This window comes from Physella acuta, unplaced genomic scaffold, assembly GCF_028476545.2.
Source record: "Physella acuta isolate Inbredline_101_S28 unplaced genomic scaffold, ASM2847654v3 ptg000639l, whole genome shotgun sequence".
In the NCBI taxonomy this organism is placed as follows: Eukaryota; Metazoa; Mollusca; class Gastropoda; family Physidae; genus Physella; species Physella acuta.
The window spans coordinates 310,896-338,854 of record NW_026732158.1 but is presented as its reverse complement, the minus strand read 5'-3'; the positions used below and the strand labels follow the sequence as shown (position 1 = coordinate 338,854).

Here is a 27,959-nt window from a genome sequence, read left to right as displayed (position 1 = left end):
CATAGTGCTGACCACACTATCTCTTCATATGCCGAGGTCATAAACAAGTGAATTGTACTTCACTTGCCCCATAGACCGTTAGGTTTGAAAGGGAAACTTTACTTACTTTTTACTTATAGTATATATATATATATATATATATATATATATATATATATATATATATATATATATATATATATATATATATATATATATATATATATATATATATTCTACATAGTATATATATATATATATATATATATATATATATATATATATATATATATATATGTATATACATATTATATATTTATTATATAAGTATATATTCTATATATATGTGTGTTTATCTATAATTTTTCTAGCTGATCTAAGTCAAATCACTGAAGATAAAATGGACATATATATACGAGTCGAGAAAACCCAAAGAATGGTACCGCTGACAGAAGACTACTCTTTGGTCATCAGTAAGGATAATCATGTGACCGTCCATTGGGTGAAGCCGAGGGTGGTGCAGAAGATGGAAGTAGCCGTCGCCACAAAACTCAAGGCGACGTCGTTTCATTTGGACGGGGGTAAGGTGGTCTGTATGACGTACGTTTGACGTAACGGGGGTAAGGCGGTCCGTATGACGTACGTTTGACGTAACGGGGGTAAGGCAGTCTGTATGACGTACGTACAACATAACGGAGGTGAGACAGTATGTATGACGTACGTATGACATAACGGAGGTAAGACAGTCTGTATGACGTGCGTACAACATGAAGACGTTGGACGGTTGTAGGGCAGTATGTATGACGTGCGTATGACATAACGGAGGTTAGACAGACTCCATGACGTACGTACAACATAATCAAGTATACACTCATGCACCAAATGGTAATTGAAATCCAAGTCGTAATCACTAACGAAATGTAAACGCAAACGTTAATGTACATGTCAATGCGAATATAAATGTACATACACATATAAATTTAAAAAAAAAGAGTCATGGACATCCCACAATAGATGTGGATCTTTTTTTTTCCTTATATTGGTTGAAAGCTGCACCTTGGGTTACCACGTAATATTTTCTCAAATAAATCATTTTATGATTTTCTCAAATAAATCATTTTATGATTTTCTCAAATAAATCACCTCATGAATTTCTCAAATAAATCATTTTATGATTTTGTCAAAAAAATCATTTTATGATTTTCTCAAATAAATCACCTCATGAATTTCTCAAATAAATCATCTTATGATTTTTGTCAAATACATCATCTTATGATTTTCTCAAATAAATCATTTTATGAATTTCTCAAATAAATCATCTTATGATTTTTGTCAAATACATCATCTTTTGATTTTCTCAAATAAATAATTTTATGAATTTCAAAATAAATCATCTTATGCTTTTTGTCAAATAAATCATCTTATGATTTTCTCAAATAAATCATCTTACGACTTTCTCAAATAAATCATTTTATGATTTTTCTACAAAAATTCATTACATAATTTTCTTAAATAAATCATCGTATTTTCTCAAATAAATCATTTTATGATTTTCTCAAATAAATCACCTCACGAATTTCTCAAATAAATCATCTTATGATTTTGTCAAAAAAATCATGTTATGATTTTCTCAAATAAATCATTTTATGATTTTCTCAAATGAATCATTTTATGATTTTCTCAAATAAATCATTTTATGATTTTCTCAAAAAAATCATTACAGAATTTTCTCAAATAAATCATCGTATTTTCTCAAATAAATCATTTTATGATTTTCTCAAATAAATCATTTTATGATTTTCTCAAATAAATCACCTCATGAATTTCTCAAATAAATCATCTTATGATTTTTGTCAAATAAATCATCTTATGATTTTCTCAAATGAATCATTTTATGATTTCTCAAATAAATCATTTTATGATTTTCTCCAATAAATCATCTTATTTCTCAAATAAAGTCATTTTATGATTTTCTCAAATAAATCATTTTATGATTTTCTCCAATAAATCATCTTATTTCTCAAATGAATCATTTTATGATTTTCTCCAATAAATTATTTCATGATTCTCTCCTAGGGCAACAAGCAGACTCGGCTGTAGCCGACAATAGGACCACACATAAAGGGGTCCCCCGTTCCCCGTTCTTTACACTCCTAGTTGGTGGATCGAACCCCATGCCAGAAATTGCCAAAAACCTCACGGACGGCGATCGATTTTCTACCTGTGTCAACACGGAAGAAGCAAGAGACCTGACTTTGACTTTCTCAGCGCTCACTCTCCTTGAGCGTATCATGATTTATACACCAGGTAGCTTAGTTTACCTGGGTGGTTCGTAGGGTTTAACTTAGGGTAAGGAGTGGGGGGGGGGGGGGGGGGCATCAGTGATTGTATCAAGTTCTGATCGCGAAGTGATGTAAAGAATTTTTTTTTTTGATGTAGAAATGGTGCAGTGGTAGGGCGCGCAGATGATTACCTGAAAGTCTCGAGTTCGAATCTAGAATTGGAATTCTATTAGACATACCTGACGATTCCCAGATCTGATAGGTAGCAGAGTCAGGTTCGGTCAGGTAAAAGCTGCAAGGTCATGTCGTGGTCGCTGAAACAGGTGAATCCTACTTCGTTTGAACGATAGGATTAGGGCACCAACGGGAGTAGATGATGATGATGATGATGATGATTATAATTATGATGATGATGATTATAATTATGATTATGATGATGATGATGATTATAATTATGATGATGATAGTGATGATTATGATTATGCTGATAATTATGATAATTATAATAATTATAATAATTATGATAATTATAATTATCGTAATTATTATAATTATCATATGATTACGATTAAGATTATGATTATGATAACAAGCAACTACAGACGAGGAAGAAAAGATACAGATTGTTTTCTTGAAATATTATTCTCTCGACATTTAGCATTCAATGTAAAAGAGCCGACATAACTCACTGCTTATGTAAATTAAACTGCTTGAACTATTATTCTCTCAGGAAGCTCAGAGTGGAAAGCTGAAGTGATGTGCTACGATGTCTGCGAAACGTTAGTTATGACGACTGCGCTTTCCAGCGGTGTGAGTAGAGTTTACCAGGTCAATGTGAATACGAACGTGAAGAAAGTCCACATAAAAATACTGTCGGGAACACTCAATATGTGCGAACTGCAAGCATATGCAGGTGATATGTTTTACAACTGGTGTTATAAAAATCGTTCTTAACTTAGCAATAGCTAGTTGGAAGAATATTCCAAAATAAACCGGGAGTGATCTCCCCTAAACTTTCTCGGATATGCTTATATAAAACAACAGGGGATGGGAACTCCATTTTAAATACTTAAGGTTTTTAAAATAAAATAAAATCTCGTAGAAAAAAGAATTGCACACCAGGTGAGCGCCAAATGAAATGTGCATAATAGTGCGCAATATTATTAGTACTTTATATATTTACATGCGTTTTTTTGAGAAATCAAAAATGGCGTAAATTAGTACTTCCTATTAACGGAAATTACACAAACTTTGACAGAAGGTAGAGAATTAGATCTTTTACTTATATATAAAATTTCATTCATTTATCTGAATTAGTACTCAAGTTATAGACTTTTGAAAAATGTAGAAAAAGTGACACTTCCGGTTATTGGAAATCTCTCAAAAGTTGATATGGATCTACGATTTTGATAAAATACTTATATATGAAATTTGATCAACCTAGCTGTAACGGTACTCAAGTTATCGTGTTTACACACACACACACACAGACACACAGACAGACACACATACATACGGACAAGATTGCAAAATTATGTTTTTCCGTATCAGTGAGGTGTAAAACGTCGAGATTTGTAAAAATCTCAATTTTTTTTTTGCACGATTACAAGACTTTCTCTATACTTCGTATATACGAGAAAGTAAAAAAAAAAAAATTTACTAATACAAAAAAAAAATAGTTTGAATTTTGAAAAGTATCAGTCTGAGAAATAAATTGTTAGTAGCCTTATAGGTTCTGTATTTTAAATCGTTACGTTGTTAAAAGAAATCTTAAATGTTTTAAAAACTGGCGGCACACGCAAGGCTTTGCTCCAGCCGCAAGTTTTAATGTGAGCAGAAACACGTACGCGTTCACATGTCTATACATGTAAAAAGAAATATGTATGTAAAGAAACATACCCAGACCCAGACTTGTACTATTACCAATACCTATGCCAAAACTAATATCCATACCCTTACACCTATCCATCAATCTATCCACCCCCATACACATACCTGTACCCACACGCAGACCCACACCCACTTCCAAATCCACACCCACACACAGAAAGAACGACAGACAGACAGGCAGGCAGACAGACAGACAGACAGACAGGCAGGCAGACATACAGACAGACACAGGCAGACAGACAGACACACAGACACACAGGCAGACATACAGACAGACAGGCAGGCAGACATACACACACACAGGCAGGTAGGCAGACATACAGACAGACACACAGGCAGGCAGACATACCGACAGACACACAGGCAGGCAGACATACCGACAGACACACAGGCAGGCAGACATACCGACAGACACACTGGCAGACAGGCAGGCAGACATACAGACAGACACACAGGCAGACAGACAAGCAGGCACACCGACCGACCAATAGACAGACAGGCAGACATTTTCCGACTGATCGACGGATAAATAAAAAGATGACTAAATAGATGAAACTAATGCTAAACAGATCCCGAGGGTCCGTTAGAAGATCAAATCATGGCGTCTCAAGCACCAGACGCACAAAGCAGTGGAGCCTTCATGCTTCTGCTGACCACACTGCTGGTCGCAAGTTGTGTCGTCTGCAGTGGCATGTTTTTGCTGAGGAAGAGGAGCAACGAAACTCTGGACAACGCGGGTAAACATGATGTCTTGTTGTCGACTTTACTAAAGATGATGTCTTGTTGTCGACTTTACTAAAGATGATGTCTTGTTGTCGACTTCACTAAAGATGATGTCTTGTCGATTTTACTAAAGATGATGTCTTGTTGTCGACTTCACTAAAGATGATGTCTTGTTGTCGATTTTACTAAAGATGATGTCTTTTGGTCAACTTTACTAAACATGATGTCTTTTGGTCGATTTTTACTAAACATGATGTCTTGTTGTCGACTTTACTAAAGATGATGTCTTTTGGTCGATTTTTACTAAAGATGTTGTCTTGTTGTCGACTTTACTAAAGATGATGTCTTTTGATCGATTTTTACTAAAGATGATGTCTTGTTGTCGACTTTACTAATGATGATGTATTTTTGTCGACTTTACTAAACATGATGTCTTTTTGTCGACTTTACTAAACATGATGTCTTTTTGTCGACTTTACTAAAGATGACGACTTTTGGTCGACTTTACTAAAGATGATGTCTTGTTGTCGATTTTACTAAAGATGATGTCTTGTTGTCGATTTTACTAAAGATGATGTCTTGTTGTCGACTTTACTCAAGATGATGTCTTTTGGTCGACTTTACTAAAGATGATGTCTTTGGTCGACTTTACTAAACATGATGTCTTTTTGTCGACTTTACTAAAGATGATGTCTTTTGGTCGACTTTACTAAAGATGATGTCTTTGGTCGACTTTACTAAACATGATGTCTTTTTGTCGACTTTACTAAAGATGACGACTTTTGGTCGACTTTACTAAAGATGATGTCTTGTTGTCGACTTTACTAAAGATGATGTCTTTTGGTCGACTTTACTAAACATGATGTCTTTTTGTCGACTTTACTAAACATGATGTCTTTTTGTTGACTTTACTAAAGATGACGACTTTTGATCGACTTTACTAAAGATGATGTCTTGTTGTCGATTTTACTAAAGATGATGTCTTGTTGTCGACTTTACTAAAGATGATGTCTTTTGGTCGACTTTACTAAACATGATGTCTTTTTGTTGACTTTACTAAAGATGACGACTTTTGGTCGACTTTACTAAAGATGATGTCTTGTTGTCGACGTTACTAAAGATGATGTCTTTGGTCGACTTTACTAAAGATGACGACTTTTGGTCGCCTTTAATAAAGATGATGTCTTGTTGTCGACTTTACTAAAGATGATGTCTTTTGGTCGATTTTACTAAACACGATGATGTCTTGTTGTCGACTTTACTAAAGATGATGTCTTTTTGTCGACTTTACTCAAGAGGGGGTTGTAGGCTGCGGTGTGACGTCATTTTAGAGTTGGGTATGGTTTTTTGTGACGATATGTGACGGAGGGGAGGGGGGAGGTAAAACAATCGTCAAAAAAGCGTGACGTCATTTATGGATGACCCCTAAACTGCTTTAAAGAATGTTGGTGAGTTTAAAGCAGCACGGTAAAGATGGTGTCTTATTGTCGACTTTACTATAAGGTTTATGTGGTCACATAATGAATGATCATGGGTGTAGCGAGGGGAGGGGGCGGGGTGCTGAACGCACCGGGTGACACCATTTAGATGATGACACAAGTCAAAAAATAGCAAAATATATAGAGAAAAATGTTAATTCCACTTACTTAAGTGATTAATTCGAGTGTTAAATAGTCTTTTAAGAGGTGCGATCGAAAGTTTGAGTGCCGCACCTGTTGACACCCGACCTCGCTACGCCACCTGGGAATGATGGTGAATTAAAAGCTGATTCGGCGATCTGGTTTCTAAGCCAGTGATGTTTAAGTTTTGCCAAATATGTTACTGAATGTCTGATAGTGTTAACAACTGTTAACGTGAAATTTTGGTGACCAGCACCATTGGAGCTATAAGATGTAAAGGGTTTTATTTTAAAATTTAGTTCGCCACCATGCTGACATGTGCTTTTTAAAAAAATACGAGAAACGATATAAAATGTTTTTTTGTGTGTGTCTATAACACGTAAAATGGTTGAACTTAACAGTGAGGTTATCATCTATATATATAATTCTCTTCTGGGAGTCGTTAGAAAACAAGCTGCAAGCACGCCTTTGCAGTCCCCTCTCTTCCTCTCTATCACTATCACTACCACCCCAACCCCACCCCCACATGATCTGGTGAGCTGTGGTTCACTCTAAATGTTTACAAATCCGGGTTTAGTGACGACTATTAGGGGCAGATAATTTAGTTTAAAACGATTTTAAACGTACAGGAGGTAACTAAGAGGAGGCTGCTTTCACGGGGGGGGGGGGGGGGAGGGCTGTATGGTAGGGGTTGGTGGAAAGGGGGGGGTAGTGTTTTAAAGCAAATATTTTCAGTGGCAGCATTGGTACTGTCGAATTCACAAATTATGAATTACTGAAAAGTAGAAAATAAAACAACTAAATAGCGGCGTATGATACGCCGCGGGTCAGCTCGTGTGTTTTTAAAATATCTAAGAGACTATGAATTTTTAAAATAAATGTCACGAAAACATGAAGCAGATAGATTAAGGAAATGATAGGGTGTTGGCCAAAATGAAGATTTTAAGGGCGTGGTAAATATATAACCCTATTCATGTCCTTCCACTAAACTTACATGACAGTATGTGATGAATATTTTTAGATTGATACAGATTGTAATGGGACGGAGTGGTCTAGCGGTAGAGAGCTGGACTGCTAACCAGTAAGTCTCGAATTTGAATCCGGGTTCTAGTCTATAGACCGTCCCTGAGTCCACCCAACTCCGATGGGTAACTAACTCACGTTAGGGAAAGTAAAGGCGGCTGGGCATAGTTCTGCCCACACTACCTCTTCATATGCCGAGGTCACAGAAACATGTGAACTCTACTTCACTTGCCCCATAGACCGTCACGTTTGAAAGGGAACTTTACTTTTCTTACAGATTGTAATCAAACAGGGTTAGGCATAACAACAGTCACTATTACTTAGAATTACGAACACACTTTTTTTGTAATGAAACAAATTTTACTTCAACAAAAAAAGAAGTAAATTACTTTTCCTTTTCACACTAGAGTTCTAATGACTTTACTAAAACAAATGTTACAAATTGAAACCAGCTTTTTTTTCTACTGACAATTAAGGGGCGCCAAAGAACGAAAACTCTTTTTTACCCCTATCACACCTAAAGTCTGGCATCAAACTATATCACATGCAGTTTTATGCAACCTAGTATGCCTTATATAAGCAAAGAAACATAAATAGATAAAGTCTTAGAAATAGTTTGTTATAAAATAAAAATAGCGACAACCATTTTTTTAGGTGTAACCTAAAAAAAAATTGTCATTAATTTTGGTACATTTTTAAAACTTAAGAGTTTAATTTTAGTATGTTAAATGTCAGAATACTCTACATATTGCTAACAGTTTCTTTCAACTTTCATAAAATATTTTACTACATGCAATAAGTAAATTCAAATTTTATGTTTTTAAATAACAAAAACATTGAAATGTATTAGTTCACCTAACAAAAAATGAACTTAAAATGAAAATGAAAAATTGAAACCTTATCAAATAACTAGCGAGGAAAAGTTAAATTTTGCAGGTCGACCATGAAATGAGTTGACAAACGTTTCGAAAAAGTAAATTCATTTCCTAAATCAATTTTGTCCTTAATGGTTTTACATTGTTTTGCAATGGATTTGGGGAATAATTATATTACAAATGGTGTTGCAGAGCTTCTAGCGAATTAGCAGGCTGGAAGAATCTTTTTGGTCGCTATAGGGCTGGTAAGTAGGTCAATAAACAGTTATATGGCTCATGCAAGTTTTATTTAGCCGTAGAACTGGTTACTAGTCCTATAGAGTTCAGTTTCCTATGCATTCAAATTTTGTCGTAGTACAGCATCACGTGCGTAGTTTCAAAAATTAAAAATACATCCTGAAAATAAAAACGGTAAAAAAATACAACTACTCGAGCTGATGATTACACAGACATACATGTATTATAAATATAACAATATATATATATATATATATATATATATATATATATATATATATATATATATATATATATATATATATATATATATATATATGCATATATATATATATATATATATATATATATATATATATATATATGGGGGTTGTGCCGCACCTGTGAAACCCGACCTAATGACAGATGTTGTATAATTTGAACACTATACCCTTGTTAATTGTTGAAGTAAGAGTTAACTAAAAGCTCTTTATAAATATACACTTGCCGTTCATAATGTAGTAAAAATCTGTTATTTTTTTATTTCAACAGAAGAGTAGGAAATTTTTCTACCATTTTCCACGAGGGACAGGAAATAACATCACTTTGAAAAAGACCAGGATTACATTTCTCTAAATTGATTTAAATTTATTGTATTATATTCTTTTTTTATTTATAACCAAATGTTTTAATATCAATATGGTATTTGTTTTTTCTCTCTAAAAAAAGTTTTTTTAAAGTCTTTAGTTTTCTCAGGTGAAGAATTTATATTTAAAAATGTGTCCTGTGTTTATTGAGTTGGATTAATGTTACTATTATAATTGAAGATATTTTTTAAAAAAATATTTCATCCATTGTTTATAAGAATAACAATAAAAGTTTGATAATGTTATTTTTTTTACAGACTTTTATTGTGTGTCTGTGGTGCTTCTGTCTGCATTTCGTCATGTGTCTTCTTGTCTTTCAGACATGATGACAATGCAATAAGCTATAACTGTGACTTTTTTTCTTGAGTATAGAATATAGTCCAAAAATCGGAAGCAAGCAAAAAATAAAATAAAATGAAATTTTGACGACTTTGCCGTTATACTTGCTTAGTCCTCTTTGCTCCTTATGGAGCATAGGGCCTCCACCATTTCCTTCCATTTCTTCCTATCCTCGGCTATTAATTTTGACATCTCCCAAGACATCCCTATTGGCTTCAGTTCTTCAAGAAGACTCCGCCTCCAGGTCTGTCTTGGGCGCCCTCTCTTCCGCTTTCCCTGGGGGTTCCACTCAAGCGCTTGGCGTGTAACATTTGTGTGAGCCTTTCGCAGTGTGTGACCCACCCAGCGCCACTTCCTCCTTCTTATTTGCACACCTATAGGCTCCTGCCTAGCTTTCCTCCATAGTTCCAAGTTCGGCACTTTGTCCTGCCATCTCAGCTTCAGTATCTGTCTAAGGCATCTATTCATGAAGGTCTGTATCTTTGCCGTTATACACCACCATGCTATTTTTAGTGTTGGAAGGGATCGAGCCAGAGGGTTTGAACTCGAGACATTTTCGAATTTAACAACCTTGCGCCATTAAGGTCATTGACTCAGATTGCAGCCTAGTTTTTTTTTGGATTTGCTTCCATTGCCTTTGTCCCACCAAGAACAAACTACCAATTACTGCCCCCAGCTAACGAGCCTCATCTGCCCGAGGGTTCGAACTCGAGTCTTTTCGGTTTAGCAACCATGAGCTTTACCGACTCGACCACGCCGACCCCTAACACCAATTTTGTGTTTGTGTTGTCTTTAAAAAAAAAATCAGGAGTGATCTCCCTTAAACGTTCTGAATACTACAACAGCTGTAGTGGTACGTCCAGGGTATAGAAATATTCGTTTTATGTTTTTATTTTCAATATTTTATTTAGAAAAAATAAAATAAAATAGAATCGAGTAGGAAAAATTAATTGCTCACAAAATAGAAGTAAACAATGAATGCATACATTGGCAGGATACCGAGTTCTATTTAATTGAATGTTTAAAATATTTTGTTTTCTAAAAGTTAATTAATTATGTAACAATTTTAGTCACAGTGCTTTGTCAACGAGTCTTGACCTTCGTGAAAAGTTTCAAGAAATCGGTTCGGTAGTAGTAGTATCTTCTTCTTCTTCTTGTGCGTTCCTTATTTAGTTTATGATGGAGGATTTAAATAACAAATCTAATGGAAACAAAACAATCCAAGTGGCCATGGTAACAAAAAAACAAGTCACGAATGTTGTTGAACATGTAAAAAAAAAATAAACATAGGTTTGTATGAACTGTTATTGAAAATCAAATCTCATAAAAATGAAAATAAAATACTGTCGTGATTATCCATAAAATACATCGATCTCTCCTAATGTGGGGAGAGAGAGGGGGGGGAGCTAAAGTAAGATGCCATTTAAAAAGTAATGTAAAAAAAAAACTGAATTTAAGCCTATATTTCTCGTTTGTAATAGTTTTTTAGCGCAATTTCCATTCTGGAGAATTGCGTTTATTAACTCGTCATTTCTGGGAATGGATGGATGAATGTATGGATGTATGAATGGATGTCCGGGCTTTAAGTCGCATCTCCTCCTCAACAAAGCAATATCGATGACTAGTTCCAAAAGCAATTATGTTAAGAAAGTTACGAGAATGAACATATGCCATAAAAATTCCGGGTTTCTTTCATGGATTTCCAGGAAAAGCCAAAAAAACCTTGAAAAAATGCATTTTTTTGCCCATATCTCGGCAACCAGACCACTTAGCGACTTGAAAGATGTACCTATCGATTCCTGCCATAATTTAGAACAATATTGCCGAAGAAAGTTTTCAAAAATATCCTCTCGTTCGGTCACAAATTTTAAAATTACATAAACACCTACAAACCGATCGTTCTTCTAGCTTGAACGCACCCCAGCATTATACGTCAGAGCTATTTTTAGATAACATAAGGAAATTGCGCATAAATGTCACTAGACTTTTTTAATTAACTTGTTTTTTTATAAATTGAAATTAAATATATTTAATGTTGATCAAGCTCAGAAAAATATTTAAAAAATAAATAACTTTTTTTTTTTTTTAAATTTTTTTCATATTTGCCTTGGGGCTCGAGGTAAGCCTGAAGTGTGACATCATTTAAACTTGGGGATGGGGTGGGGGGGGGGTTAAGTGTTGTTTAATGATGGGGAGGGGGTGTGTTAAAAATCAATAACAGTGGATGACCAAATATTCATAGGCCAAAAATGTCTGATCCCGGTTTATTGCAGTATATGCTTATTATAATAATATTGAAAATGTTGACAGTGATTTAAACCTTAATCTCTATTACAATGGGGTATAGCCTAGTGCTTTATTTAAATTGAATAATGTAGCATTCCTAGTCACCACAAAAATCATTACTTTACTATTCCAAAACGAAATATTGCTAAATTACTGTTATATTGCTAATAATTAGTTGTTTGAGTATTACTAGCCTAAATAAAAACCGAAAGTCATTTTGTACCCATTTCACAATTATTTATTTTTAATAAAATATTTAAATTAGGCCGTAAAATATGCTTTACAGTTTTTTATGTAGCTTTTCAATTGTACTTCCAAAACGGAAGCTGTCATAACAATTTGTGTAGTGTTTTTTTTTTAATGAAACCAATACCATGTTTTGTACGTTTAAAAGATTTCATGGATACGTTTCGATACAGAATCTAGAATACATTAGAATACAAGCGACTTATATCACATTTTAAAGTGATCAGCTTTGTAATTTTTTGTGTCTGAGATTTATTTCCCACTTTTAGTCGTTGTTTTTTCGAAGCTGTTATTGAAAATATGTCTGTTATAATTGATAGCATTGAGATTAAAAAAAAAAACCAACATTTAAAAACTAATTTAGATTAAAGTTTTTCGACTAGATCTAATCATTAAGTTAAAAAAATCGATATTCTTGCTAAATTTCAGCTCAATCAGGCCAAATTATTGTTTTAATATACGCAGAGATACACTAAAAGACACATTCACACACACACGCACACACACACATACGCACACACACACACACACACACACGCACACACGTGCACACATACACACACACACATACATACATATATAGGCTAATTAGCGACTTATATAAAAGCCTTAAAAAAGCTTGTTACTACAACTTTTTATTACAATTTTAAAAAGTATTTTAGGTTTTACAACAAACATTTTTAAATATTATTGCGGGAGGAACTGACCATGTGTGAAAGAATCTTGCTCTTAGCATGTTTTTTATGGATGGCTGCTAAAACGGGTAAGATGAGTGTTTCTTTTAGTCCTCACTCCGTGGGATGGGCGGGGGCACCGAAGTACTTTCACCGCCCCCCCCCCCCACTCTCCAACGAAATATACATTTACATAGAAAATATATACTTTAACCTGTACAAGGCTTGGGTTTTACATGCGTTTTGCAAGTGTTTATTTGCTACAAACAAACGGACGGTGTGCAGAATTTCTTCCAGGCATCTCTTCGGGGGGGGGGGGGGGTGCGGACCGCAACGGGTGACACCATTTAGGGGGGGTGACACCATTTAGGGGGGTGACACCAAGGCAAAAAATAGCAAAATATATAGCGAAAAATTTGATCGGGGTGCAAATCGCAAGTTTGAGGGGGGGGGGGGTGCAAATCGAAAGTTTGAGTGGGGGGGGGGGGGGGTGCAAATCGAAATTTTGAAAGTTTGTCCCCGCGAAGGGTCGCCACGCCTCAGGGGGGTGACACCATTAAGTGCCGCACCGGGTGACACCCGACCTCGCTACGCCACTGACTCTACCCTTGTTTACAGAAAAAGTAAATTTGTTTTGATCAGCATGTACAATGTGCGTAGAAAAATATGCTAACATTGTGGCGTCATCACTTGATTTAGACAAAAGTCTAGTCCAAACTAGGGCAAGGCATCCACTAGGGCAGGGGTCTCCAAACTACGGCCCGCGGGTCGGATGCGGCCCGCGAAGTCCTCTCATCCGGCCCGCGGAGATCTTTTTGTCCAAGGAAAAATCGTTTGTTTGGTGATGGATGAGGAACTTTGCGCAGAAAAATCAAAGACATGCCTGGAAGAAACTGGCCCCCGAACTAAAATTTGATAGTTGATGCGGCCCTCGGACTGAAAGGTTTGGAGACCCCTGCACTAGGGGAAGATGGTGTGGTCTAGTGGTAGAGAGCTGAACTGCTAACACGTAAGTCTCGAGTTCGAATCCGGGTTGAAGTCAGTAGACCGTCCCTGAGTCCAACCAACTCTGATGGGTACCTAACTCACGTTAGTAAAAGTAAAGGCGGCTGAGCATAGTGCCGAACACACTATCTCTTCATATGCTGAGGTCACAGAAACAAGTAAACTCTACTTCACTTGCCCTATAGACCGTCAGGTTTGAAAGGGAACTTAACTTTACTTTTATCAATGGTATTACTAGCCTCGGTTTATTATACCATGTACGAGATTAAAATGATAGTTGGCGTTGAAATCTGGGGACAGTTTTACATCGGATAGAATAATATCTTTTTTCTCCACCCCAAATACAGGTGCAGCTCAAGAACTTGTGTATGTGTGGGGGCCAAATCCCATCAAAAATAAGTACTCACTTCTCTTGACGTTTGTCACCGTATACCCGGATAACGATCTACACGTGAGTTTTTCTAGATCGTGTATTTACGAGTTCACATCATTTTACTAAGGACAAATTATCGTTGAGGTTTTAACATTTAAATGACATAACGGCATTTATAAGGATGTTCGTTATATTTGTGAGTTTCGCTAGATCGTCTATTTACAAGTTCACATCAGTTTATTTAAGGACAGTATATCTTGGATTTGTAACTGATTTTAAATGAAATAATGGCCTTTGTAAGGATATTCGGTTAAGGTTGCTTGATGACCTTGTTGAAAAGTTCAGCGATTGTTCATTGATTCTTTGACGCCAAAAGGCCTTCGCTGAACGTTAAAGAAGGTGTAGGGGGGGGGGGGGGGAGGTAATTTTCTAAAAAAAAAAGTTTAGAGAATAAACGGGATAAAAGATTTTGGTCCCTACTGTTTTAAAAATCTTTAAAAATTAATGTAGAATTTTATTTTAGGTTTTGTTTAGCATTTATTATAAGTAAAATCAATGAAATAAATAAAATATAATAATACTTTAATTTGCTAAAAATAGACAAAAAAGAAACCAAATATCTTGCTTCGGTAAATGTGTTATTTTATAAATATCATTTGCATAAAGCTTATACCTACAAAAGAAAGTTTTTTTTATTAGATTTTCATTTCCTTTAGCTTATTAGCTTACAGATTTACAAAATTCATTTATATATATTAATTAATTTATTTTAGTAAAACATTACACTTTGTAAATCTAATAAGAAGATTAACATAAAATTAAATAAAACACCATTGAAGTTTAATAAGTGGTTAAATTAGTGCTTGGTTCAGGCGAACAAAAAAGCATTCATAATTCTTTCAAACTTCATCGGATTTTTAAGTCTAACTTCAATGTATATGAAGAAATGTCTACTTTAGTAAAATTTGATGCTAAGGTTAAATTTCCATAGGAATGACAAACGCTGCTGTTCTATATAGCAAGCTTTAATAGATTCACAACTTAAGCTGTCGATTCTTTCTTCTAATTTCAGATTCGTTATTTAGATTACAAGAACAGTCGGAATGTTCTGGTGACGCATGAAAGAAATCTGAGACAGAACTCAAGAACGACCTATACATTAGTTGAAGTGTAGTAACAATTTTTTTTAAAATAATTATTTACTTATCACATTATTTTTATTATTAGGAAAAATGTTCAATCTATCAGAATGTAATAATAATTTTTATTATATATTTATCATAATTATTATCATAATTTTTTTATTTTTTGTAGAGTTAAAATTAATTACTTCCGTATGGTGATAAAATGATCGTGCAAAACATTTTGAATACGGGAATAGAGGCGTAGCGACCCTTCCCGGCGCCCGGGGACATACTTTCAATTTGGCGCCCCCTTGGGAGCAAATTTTCGATTTCCACCCCCTCTCGAACTTTTCATTTTTACCCAGCCCCCCCTCAAACTTTCGATTTGCACCCCCCTCAAACTTTCGATTTGCACCCCCCTAAGGTCGGCGCCCGGGGACATATGCCCCCCCCCTCGCTACGCTACTGTACGGGAATCTAAAATTAATTTTATTCAGAGGGCTCTTGTTTGGTGTTTCATGACTAATGTAAAATAGAAAATTATGTTTTCAGTAAAACATTTATACGAATACATTTTGGAAAAAACCCCAATATATTTAAACATTTTTAAAAAACGTTGAGATGTTTTTAAACATTTGAAAAAAAAGTACTTACTTTATCTAATTATATAAAAACAGCTGTTTGTCAGAATTTTTTTTGATTTAATGAGATCAGTATATTCAGCTAAATGAGTCGAACTTAAACATGCGTCCTTTTACGGAGAAAAATATGCTGATTATACTGAACGTATAATTTTTTTAAACCGTTTTTTTAAAGAAGGTAACACATATTCAATTTACTAGAATGAAGAAACAAACATTTAATTATGCAGCCGGAAAAATTATGCTTATTTTCAACATTACAGGAAATACTTATTAAAAATATGTTCAAAGTGAACATACAGGCCAAATAGAAATTATTATACTGTCCTTTAGTTGTCAATTACAAAGATTCCAACAATAAAATATAAAAAATATAATACTTATAAATTAGTAAAAAAAAAAGAAAATACCAAATTGTTGGGTTTTTTTTCTTAATAACCTAAATTACTGAATCTTCGGCGTGGTCGAGTCGGTAAAGCTCATGGTTGCTAAACCGAAAAGTCTCGAGTTCGAACCCTGGGGACAGCCACTCTTCTAGGAGAGACAATTCGAAAATCAAACAACTGCTGCCTTGTAGTTTGTTCTTGGTTGGACATAGGCTATGGAAGCAAATCCAAAAAGAAAAGCAGGCTGAAATCGGAGTCAATGGCCTCAATGGCGCATAACATTCAAACTTTAGTAAAAATCAACGAAAAAAAAATTAATAAGATTTTAAAGCCATGTTTAATTTAATAACATCGTATTCAATTGTTAAAATATTTCATGGGTCTTTCGAAAAATCCCGAGACTATTCTGGGTTACTCGGGTTCAAATCAATAGAACGTACCTGAGTCCGCCCAGCTCTAATGGGCACCTAACTCACGTTAGGAAATCAAAGGCAGCTGGACATAGTGCTGACAATATTATCCACTTGTAAACCGAGGTTACTGAAACAGATGATGATTCTGGGTTGGGTCCATTGTAATATTACTTTTTTTTTTCCTAAGAAGGGACACAATTGAAGAATAAAATCACTTTCTGTTGGCTCCAATGTAACATTCTTTTACCTAACAAGGGACATAATTGGAGAATAAAATCACTTCAATATTATTTTTTCCATAACTAGGGACGGAATTAAGGAATACAGCCACTTCCTGTTGGAGATGGAGACTGCAAACCCTTTCGAATTTGTCGCGCTGACTGAATTGACTAGTAAGGTCGCCATCGACAATTTCCGATCAATACCCACCATTGACTGGAGTATTGAATATGCCGTGATGATTCGTACAAAATCGTAAGTTATTCTGGATATATATATATATATATATATATATATATATATATATATATATATATATATATATATATATACAGTGGCGTAGCGAGGTCGGGTGTCACCCGGTGCGGCACTTAATGGTGTAACCCCCCCAGAGGCGTAGCGACCCTTCCCGGGGGCAAACTTTCAAATTTTCGATTTGCATCCCCCCCTCCCTCAAGTTTTCGATTTGCACCTCCCCATCAAACTTTCGATTTGCACCCCCCTCAAGATTTTCTCTATATATTTTGCTATTTTTTGCCTTGGTGTCACCCCCCCCCCCCCCTAAATGGTGTTACCCGGTGCGGTCCGCACCTCCGCCCCCCCTCGGTACGCCCCTGTATATATATATATATATATATATATATATATATATATATATATATATATATATATATATATGTATATGTTGTAACTTACTTAGGTCTTCTTACTTCTTTATTATTAATTATATTAATATTTTAAATGGCCTTGAGCCATCTGTTGTTCACACTAAAGAAATTGTCCATCACACTCCTGTGATAGTATTCACCACTGAGTTCGCGTGACTCGTGCTTTGGCTCCTCCCTCCCCCCCCCCCCCCCCCCGATGGTTCCTGACATTGAGGTCAACATCTCATAATTTTCAGAGTGGTATATAAGCCAGAAATATTTCAGCCCACTAGACACCCAGGAGAGAGAGAGCCACGTACGACGCCATGTTGTATCTTCTAGTTTAAGCAGATATTATCTCTAAGTTCCCAGTGTATTCGGTATTTTTCTGTGTCTCATTTTAAGAACACGTAGGTTGTGTTGATTACTTCGGTACCTTATCCAGTGTTAGTAGTTTCAGTGTGTTATTCCTAAAATCGTAAGTTGGGTCTTCCATTACTGTATATTTCTATTGTTTTTACATAGCTATTTATTATTTAGACTTGTATGCATATTAGAAGGTTGTAGATTGATTTAAAAGTATTATTAGATGCAGAAGGTCTTCGTGAGTGTTTTTACCCTAGACTGTAGATTCGGGTCCACGAAGAGTTTTTGTTTTCTGGTAGTCTTTTTAGTTTCGTAAGTCATCAGTCTTATATCATCCAAAACGAATCCGGTTATTGCGTTATCTTTACCAGTGGTAGAGGTACATAATAATGTATCATATGCCGCTATTTAGTTGTTTTATTTTCTACTTTTCAGTAATTAATAATTTGTGAATTCGACAGTACCAATGCTGCCACTGAAAATATTTGCTTTAAACACTATCAGTAGCTTGTTAAGAACGTGAAAGCAGCCTCCACTGAGAGGGGGGTCAAAACTGACCTCGACAGACCGGCGCCTTATATGGGCTGTATTACGAAAAAAAACTTTTGCCGAATGACCTCACCCCTTTGATATCTTGTGAGGTGGTAGGAGAACACCTATGGTTGTCACAAAAAACTCGGCATATCTGGGAAAACTTCGTAGGGGGTCAAAACTGACCAGTTGTATTTCCCTATATAATCTTTGTATTTTATGGGAAAAACAGGGTAATTTGAAAACGAATTTTAGGGCACTTAAACTTGGTATATCGGGCTAATTTTTTCCATGTTTGGGAACATTTTCGGTTTGACTTTGACTCAAAGTCCTCGACGAGCGATAAACGATGACCGCGAGTGAAAATCTCATTATTTGAGATATATAACGAAAAATATTCTTGCCAAACGACCCCCTTGATATTTGTGAGGTGGTAGGAGAACGCCTAAGGATGTCACAAAAAACTCGGCATGTCTGGGAAAACTTCGTAAAGGGGTCAAAACTGACCAGTTGTATTTCCCTATATAATCATTGTATTTTATGGGAAAAACAGAGTAATTTGAAAACGGATTTTAGGGCACTTACCCTCTTGACATCTGGCTAATGTTTGGCATGTTTATAGGTAAATGGCTTGGCCGTAGGGGAGTCCTGTTGGTTTTACTCAAAGCCCTCGACGAGGGCTAAAAAGTGACCGCGAGTGAAATTCACTTTATATGATCTCTATTACAAAAAAAAACTTTCCTTCGACGGCCCCCCCTTGAAATTGTGTGAGGTGGTAGGAGAACACCTAGGTGTGTCACAAAAAACTCGCCATGTCCGGCAAAACTTCGTAAAGGGGTCAAAACCGACTAGTTGTATTTCCCTATATAATATTTGTATTTTATGGGAAAAACAGAGGGTCATTTCAAGGCGGATTTTACGGTACTTAAACTCAGTATATATGGCTAATGTTTTTTGCATGCTCCTAGGTAAGTGGCTTAACCTTTAGGGAAAACTGTCGGTTTGACTCAAAGCCCTCGACGAGGGCTAAAACATGACTGCGAATGAAAATCTTATATGAGATATATGTAAATAAATTAACGAACGATCCCCTTAATATTATTTGAGGTCGTAGACCGACCCTGGAGGGTAACAAAAAACCTTTATTCCCGTCGGAAAAAGCCATTGTAGTCGTTAAATATGTTCCGATATCGTATTTTCTTATATAAGCATAGAAATTGTTTGTTTAAAAACGTAAACAAAGACATACGTCATTCGGTCCATTTTCAAGGGAGATACCTTTTTAAAATAATTATTTTTCAAATAATTTTATACTATTTTAAACAGAAACAGAAAATGACAAAGTATAGCATTTGTTTTAGTAAAAACATAAGTTGTTTATTAAGCTACGTATCCTAATTAAATAAAAAATAATTTAAAAAGTCAATGTAATATAAATTATGAGATATACTGTTCATGGAACCTCTGTAGTTATAATTCCATTTTAGTCATAGATTGCGTACTTTCAAAAATATCTGCTGAAAACGGATGTTAAACATCAACCAACAACATATTCTCTAAAATTAGCATTACTGTTTAAATTTAAGCACTCCTCACCTCATCCATCACTAAATAATTAAGCACAACTTCTCAAATGTTTTTGAAAACCTAAGCGAAGCTATGCAGTATGCCTAGTATATATGTATATATATATATGTATATATATATATATATATATATATATATATATATATATATATATATATATATATATATATATGATCGCTTATGACGGCCTATAAAGCATATAACCAGTTGACACGTAATACTTATTTGTGTTGGAGGAAATCCTTTTTAACATCAAAATTTAGAACGAAGAAGAAAGTGAAAGAATTCTTAAACAGTGACATTGAGCTAACGACCAAAGCTGTTGTTGCTTCGTTTAATAAATGTATATTATATATCTTTTAGTATCGACATTTTTTTTCCCCAGAAACTACAAAACTGTAAGCGTCTTTAGTTTACAGGCGCAACGTATTTCAATTGAGTACCAATCATACGCAGACTCAGAGGGTCCTCTATTCGAAGGGTATATGCTGAAGTCAACACAAATGCAACAGGATGGCATAATGGCTAAACCGTAAATATTTTGACATTTTCAACAATTAAAAAAATATATTTAAATAGCTAGATAAAATCGATATTAATTCTTCGGTACTGATTTAACCAAAAAGTTCAATTTTTACTAGGTTTGAATACAATTCTTGTATAATTTTGTATGTTTTAGAATGATGTAGAAAAGTAATTTCTCGCTTCATGTAAATAAAAGTATGTGTGTGTTGATGGGGCGGCTGGGGCTAAGCGGCAGAGCACTAGGCTGCTAACCAGAAAGAATCGAGTTTGAGTCCAATTTAGTTAAATGTCCATCGGTACATAACTCATTTTATGCAAAGTAAACGAGGCTTGGCATAGTGCTAACCACACATTTTCTTCATGTATCAGGAAACAAAGGAACATTGCCTCTGCCCAACGTATCTCTAGGTCTAAAGAGGGTTGTTTTATTTGATGTGTGTACGTGGTTGTTGGACTTGTACATGATGTATGTACGTGGTTGTTGGACTTGTACATGCTGTGTGTACGTGGTTGTTGGACTTGTACATGATGTATGTACGTGGTTGTTGGACTTGTACATGATGTATGTACGTGGTTGTTGGACTTGTACATGATGTGTGTACGTGGTTGTTGGACTTGTACATGATGTATGTACGTGGTTGTTGGACTTGTACATGATGTATGTACGTGGTTGTTTGACTTGTACATGATGTATGTACGTGGTTGTTGGACTTGTACATGATGTATGTACATGGTTGTTGGACTTGTACATGACGTATGTACGTGGTTGTTGGACTTGTACATGATGTATGTACGTGGTTGTTGGACTTGTACATGATGTATGTACGTGGTTGTTGGACTTGTACATGATGTATGTACGTGGTTGTTGGACTTGTACATGATGTATGTACGTGGTTGTTGGACTTGTACATGATGTATGTACGTGGTTGTTGGACTTGTACATGATGTATGTACGTGGTTGTTGGACTTGTACATGATGTATGTACGTGGTTGTTGGACTTGTACATGATGTATGTACGTGGTTGTTGGACTTGTACATGATGTATGTACATGGTTGTTGGACTTGTACATGCTGTATGTACATAGTTGTTGGACTTGTACATGATGTGTGTACGTGGTTGTTTGACTTGTACATGATGTATGTACGTGGTTGTTGGACTTGTACATGATGTGTGTACGTGGTTGTTGGACTTGTACATGATGTATGTACATGGTTGTTGGACTTGTACATGATGTATGTACGTGGTTGTTGGACTTGTACATGATGTATGTACGTGGTTGTTGGACTTGTACATGATGTGTGTACGTGGTTGTTGGACTTGTACATGATGTGTGTACGTGGTTGTTGGACTTGTATATGACTTATGTACATGGTTGTTGGACTTGTACATGATGTATGTACGTGGTTGTTAGACTTGTACATGATGTGTGTACGTGGTTGTTGGACTTGTACATGATGTATGTACGTGGTTGTTGGACTTGTACATAATGTATGTACGTGGTTGTTGGACTTGTACATGATGTGTACGTGTTTGTTAGATGCCTAACTTTCATCTGATCGCCATCATCGGTTTCGTGATGACAGTATTCCCGGAAAGATTTACGTTTACCTATTACCTATTACCAATTACCTATTAGCTATTAGCTGTTACATATTACATATTTTCTTTTACCTATTACCTATTACCTATTACCAATTACTTATTACCTTTTACCTACTAACTACTACCTACTTTCTACTACCTACTACCTACTACCTACTACCTACTACCTAATACCTACTACCTACTACCTACTACCTATAACCTATTACCAATTACCTTTTACCTTTCACCTTTTGTCTTTTATCTTTTAACTTTTTACATTTTACATTTTACTTTTACCTTTTATAATTTACCTTAACTTTTGCATTCACATTCACATTCACTTTCACCCATACCTTTATTCTTTGTTTTTACGTTTTTGTTCGTACTTTGATTTTCGTTTGTGTGTATGTGCGTGTTTGTGTTTATGTTTGTGTTTCTGTTTGTGGTTGCGGTTTTGGTTTTTGTTATGATTTGTTTGAAGGGATTTTCTTTTAAAAAGCAGTACTCTCCACTGTTTAAAAGCTGAATTTTGCCATTTCTATTAGCACCCCGACTAAAAACCTTCAGTGTAGAAATTCTTTGTAAATAATTCACGGAACATAGCGGGTTCTGGTATAGATAAGAAAAGTCAGAAACAGAGTTTCTTTCATGCAGAGTTTCTTTTGTTTTCAGAGGCGTAAGTTGATAATCTTAGGTTACTCTTGAGAAATTTCAAAAAGAATATTTTTTTTTGTAACTATTCCAAATAGATGGTGCGTTTGATTTAGCTGAATTTAACGCATTGCTATTTTTAAAAAAATGCCGATTCAGTTCTTAATTTTGTTTTTAATTTGTCGTTTGAACTATAAGTACAAATCATGATAATGTATCTAACTTTGAAGAAGAAAGAAATAAGAGGTAATATTCTTTACGAATAATTATTGTTATATTGCATTTTATATTCTAGATTATAATTGAAAAACATAAGTGGTACAATTCATTACTTATAATTATTTTTATATTGCAATTTTGATTTTGGAATATAATTGAAAGAACTTAGTGGTTAAATCATTAAAAATAACTACTGTTATATTAAATTTTAGATTCTGGAATAAAATGAAAAGAAATAAGTAGTAAAACTTATTGCAAATAATTACTGTTATAGTACATTTTAGATTCTGTAATATTTTTTAAAAATAATTAATGTTATATTATATTTTAAATTCTGGAATATAACATAATAAAATTCCTCATTTTTTTCAAATAATGCCCAGTAAATTATTATATTTGACAGACACAAAAACATGTTTCCACTTTACTAGTTTCTGGAGACTTTTTTCTCAGTTTTTTTTTTTAATAGGACAATCTCATTAATTAGTCAATTATAACCTTGTGTACGCTCTCCAGATACGTGCCGGAGGACATTACTGTCTTTATAATTACCTACGAACAGAATAGGTTTGTCCACGGTAATTAATATCTTTTGAAATTCTATCTGTACTTTGATTTCTATTTTTATTTCAAGTCATACATTAACACAGTTTATAATGTCCATTTTAATTCGGGGAATTGCTAAAAATGTTATGATTTTGTCATGCTTTAGCCGCTTTTTTAACTGGCGAGCAAAGATTTGGCTGCTTGCTACTTGGGTCACAAAATGATGGACTCTTTCCGGCGGGTAATTATAGTTTATTATGTCTTTTTACTTTCTCGTATATACGAAGTATACAGAAAGTCTTGTAATCGTGCAAAAAAAAAAATCGAGATTTTTACAAATCTCGACGTTTTACACTTCACTGATACAGAAAAACATAATTTTGCAATCTTGTCCGTATGTCTGTGTGTCTGTGTGTGTGTGTGTGTGTGTGTGTGTGTGTGTGTGTGTGTGTGTGTGTGTGTGTGTGTGTGTGTGTGTGTGTGTGTGTGTGTGTAAACACGATAACTTGAGTACCGTGACAGCTAGGTTGATAAAGTTTCATATATAAGTATTTTATCAAAATTAGGTTGATTAAGTCCTAGACCTAGACCTAGACCTAGACCTAGACCTAGACCTAGACCTAGACCTAGACCTAGACCTAGACCTAGACCTAGACCTAGACCTAGACCTAGACCTAGACCTAGACCTAGACCTAGACCTAGACTTAGACCTAGACCTAGACCTAGACCGGGACCTAAACCTAGACCTAGACAGATTTGGACACGGACAAAGACACAGACATAAACGTTGACATTGACAGTAGACTTAGACATAGACATAGACATAGACATAGACATAGACATAGACATAGACATAGACATAGACATAGACATAGACATAGACATAGACATAGACATAGACATAGACATAGACATAGACATAGACATAGACATAGACATAGACATAGACATAGACATAGACATAGACATAGACATAGACATAGACATAGACATATACTTACATATACTTACATATACTTACATATACTTACATATACTTACATATACTTACATATACTTACATATACTTACATATATATTTATATATATATATATATATATATATATATATATATATATATATATATATATATATATATATATATATATATATATATATATATAAACAAGCAAATACGTAGTCCTATTTGAGATAAAGTTAGATAAAACAAGTGTTCAAACAACTTTTAATAATTATGTGTTTTTTTCCGTCACTACTATAGATATTGCATTTGTTCCACCTCCACCTGTGAAGTATACTTTTTATGGACGAAAATTTAAGAAATTCGGCCTTCCGTATGACATCATAATCAAAATTTTAGTCCTTAAAGATGTATCCCCGCCTAATGTAGTAAAGTTTGAGCTTTTTAATGGTACGAAAAAAGAAGTCAGCTCATTTAATTATGGAACCGTTTTAGAGGTATTCAAATTTAATTTTTTATATAATATACTATATATAAAACTGTAGTATAATATAACATTGTATAGTTATTTTATGTTACGTCACGTTACGTTACGTTACGATACGTTACGATGTGTTGAGTTGTGTCTTGTTGTGTTTTGTGTTAAAGGTTACGTCACCTCATGTCGTGTTTTATTTTATTTTATCTTACTGTATCTTATTTTATCTTATTTTATCTTATTGTATCTTATTTTAGTTTATGTTATCTTATCTTATCTTATTTTATCTTATTTTATCTTATTTTATCCTATTTTATCGTATTTTATTTTATTTTATTTTATTTTATTTTATTTTATTTTAATTTATTTTATTTTATTTTATTTTATTTTATTTTATTTTATTTTATTTTATTTTATTTTATTTTATTTTATTTTATTTTATTTTATTTCATTTCATTTCATTTCATTTCATTTCATTTTATTTTATTTTATTTTATTTTATTTTATTTTATTTTATTTTATTTTATTATTTTATTTTATTTCATTTTATTTTATTTCATTTTATTTCCTTTTCTTTTGCTTCGCTTTGCTTTGCTTTACTTTATTTCATATTAAACATGAGGTTTACTATGCTTATGTATCGATATAAATGAACATTATTCTAAGATTAGTTTAAATTTGATTAAAACACTTTCAGTTTACCAACCTTGCAAAGATTGAATCAGTCATACCGTTTCAAGCTTTCGCAATGAAAACTCTGGAGTCCTACGTACATGTACAACTTGATTTGTTTTCATATTTCAAACGTGCACATGTAATACTGTAAGTTTGAAAGGTTTAAACAATTGTAATTTTTATCGTAGTAAAATGTAGCGTACAGATTACAACCAACCTCCAGCCATATATGTTGTAAATTATTTCTGCTTTCAATTTGAATCCCCCTTTTACACTCTTAGTTTATATTACATCTGTCATTACATGTTCGTTTTCTTCTTAATTCGGAATTGTAACTTTCGAGTAGATTTCTTCCAAAACAATTAGGCATTAGGTGTGAACATGTTGTTTGCCTTTGGTTCCGATGACTTCGATTTCAGCAAGTTTGTTTTTCTGGTTTTGCTTCAATAGAACCCGTTGACCTAAGAATAAACTACAAGTCACAGATGTTTTTGATTTTGGAGATTTTCTCATAGATGTGGTTACTATCGCCAATTAGCTTGATCTGCCAAGGGATTATTCAATTTTTCGTAGAAATTCTGTAGAGGCTAAGATTATTAGGCGTCTAAAGTAACCCGGAATAATTCCATACCCTACTTTTATTTTTATTTTTATAAAATCATGTATTAGCACTACTTCATTACTTTATACGGTGCATACTTGCACACGACATATTTATATGATGGTAAACGAATACTTAGCGAATTCTTTACGAATAATTATTTATTTTTTATTGCAAAAATAAGGTAGGTAGGGCAATTCCACACCCTAGAGTAATACAATAAAAAACTAAATAAAAAATTTGCAGAAAACAAAAGACTTATATGGGGGCAGCTATTCTTCATAACTGGAAGAAGAAAATGCCCATTTAACAACTTAGGTCTTTTTCTACAACCGTTTTCAAAAACCTCCACGTCATAAGCTGCTCTTAAGGAGATGTTTTGGGCTGACTATGGCTGACCACACTGAAATTATTTTTTAAAAATGTTTTTTACTACTATTTTTATATAATGTTAATGATTTAATTATTACTGGCTTTAAATATTTCATTACAAATATAGGCTAAAGTAAAAATTAAATTAAAGACAAAGAAAAAACTCTATGATGGAAATTTACATAGGGTGTGGAAATGCTCCACGCCATAGGATGTGGAATTACCCCACACCTACTATTGATAAAAATGTTTTCCAATTATAAAAAAATAAGCTGAATCGGACATCATTAATGTCCAAATTCAGCTGTTTTTTTTTTAAATGTATTTATTAGTAACAAAAATTATTAAGCTAACGTAAAAAAAAAATCAATAAATTAGCGACAGTAGTTAAAAAATGTAAAAATTTTTTTTAAACGTACGCTGGGAAGCTTGAGGAGTGAATGCTTTGATCGTAGACAAATTCCTTTCAAATCGAAACAGGAATCTAAGGAAAATAACCTCTTACCAATAGAACATGATTTAGATTTGTGTAAATTAATTCACGTTTTAAAAAAAGACCATTCAGTATATAGGGTGTGGAATTACCAAGTGTGTGGAATTACCCCGGGTTACCCTACTTACTCGAAACGAAACGAATTTTATAAAATTTTATAAAATTGTATAGAATTTTATAGAATTTTTTTAGAACTTTATAGAATTCTATAGAATTGTATAGAATATTATAGAATAAGTTTTAACAATGTGTATTCGATGAAATTTACTTGTAATATAGAACATAATAATGCCCCATCTTCAATTATTGTTTTTACATTGATCTTCATGGGAGATATTATTGAAAACTATACTTTAGAATGGTTAAAATAGTAAAAATACATCATTTTAAATCGACTTTCTCTCCACAAGCATAGTAAAACCTTGGTCATCTGTTTTAGTATGATTCTTTTAACTAATCTAGCAACCCCCTCAATGATTAACTTAGACGATACCAACAAAGAGAAAGACAGTTAACATATTTTATTAAACATAATATAACATGTATAGAATTTTATAGAATTTTATAGAATTTTATAGAATTTTATAGAATATAGAATTTTATAGAATTTTATAGAATTTTATAGAATTTTATAGAATTTTATAGAATTTTATAGAATTTTATAGAATTTTATAGAATTTTATAGAATTTTATAGAATTTTATAGTTTTATAGAATTTTATAGACTTTTATAAAATTTTATAGAATCGTATAGAATTTTA

The 27,959-nt window shown here is 33.8% G+C and overlaps 2 protein-coding genes across 2 annotated transcripts in view; both read left to right on the top strand.

Moving 5' to 3' along the window:
• The first annotated feature begins 446 nt into the window (after nucleotides 1-446).
• On the top strand, nucleotides 447-9,264 carry LOC131948322 (uncharacterized). Its single transcript, XM_059309899.1, has 5 exons — nucleotides 447-560; nucleotides 2,056-2,286; nucleotides 2,992-3,174; nucleotides 4,721-4,888; nucleotides 9,160-9,264. Exons 1-5 carry the CDS (start codon nucleotides 506-508, stop codon nucleotides 9,165-9,167), a joined length of 645 nt encoding a protein of 214 aa, XP_059165882.1. The 5' UTR covers nucleotides 447-505; the 3' UTR covers nucleotides 9,168-9,264.
• Nucleotides 9,265-12,406: 3,142 nt separating this feature from the next.
• LOC131948330 (uncharacterized) overlaps nucleotides 12,407-27,959 on the top strand; it is a 33,326-nt gene continuing 17,773 nt past the window's right edge. Inside the window, exons 1-10 of the mRNA XM_059309907.1 lie at nucleotides 12,407-12,427; nucleotides 12,780-12,888; nucleotides 14,152-14,255; nucleotides 15,250-15,347; nucleotides 17,048-17,215; nucleotides 20,477-20,623; nucleotides 23,589-23,650; nucleotides 23,785-23,859; nucleotides 24,881-25,077; nucleotides 25,756-25,880. Of these exons, the coding sequence (XP_059165890.1) occupies nucleotides 12,834-12,888; nucleotides 14,152-14,255; nucleotides 15,250-15,347; nucleotides 17,048-17,215; nucleotides 20,477-20,623; nucleotides 23,589-23,650; nucleotides 23,785-23,859; nucleotides 24,881-25,077; nucleotides 25,756-25,880 (1,031 nt within the window). The 5' untranslated portion in view covers nucleotides 12,407-12,427; nucleotides 12,780-12,833. The remainder of the gene's footprint in view (nucleotides 12,428-12,779; nucleotides 12,889-14,151; nucleotides 14,256-15,249; nucleotides 15,348-17,047; nucleotides 17,216-20,476; nucleotides 20,624-23,588; nucleotides 23,651-23,784; nucleotides 23,860-24,880; nucleotides 25,078-25,755; nucleotides 25,881-27,959) is intronic.

Bases quoted from the DNA above. Each gene is read 5' to 3' on its own strand.
- LOC131948322 (XM_059309899.1), top strand. From the start codon at position 506: ATGGAAGTAGCCGTCGCCACAAAACTCAAGGCGACGTCGTTTCATTTG. The intron at 561-2,055 runs GTAAGGTGGTCT...ATTCTCTCCTAG, and splicing joins GTCGTTTCATTTGGACGGGG to GGCAACAAGCAGACTCGGCT. The intron at 3,175-4,720 runs GTGATATGTTTT...AATGCTAAACAG, and splicing joins CGAACTGCAAGCATATGCAG to ATCCCGAGGGTCCGTTAGAA.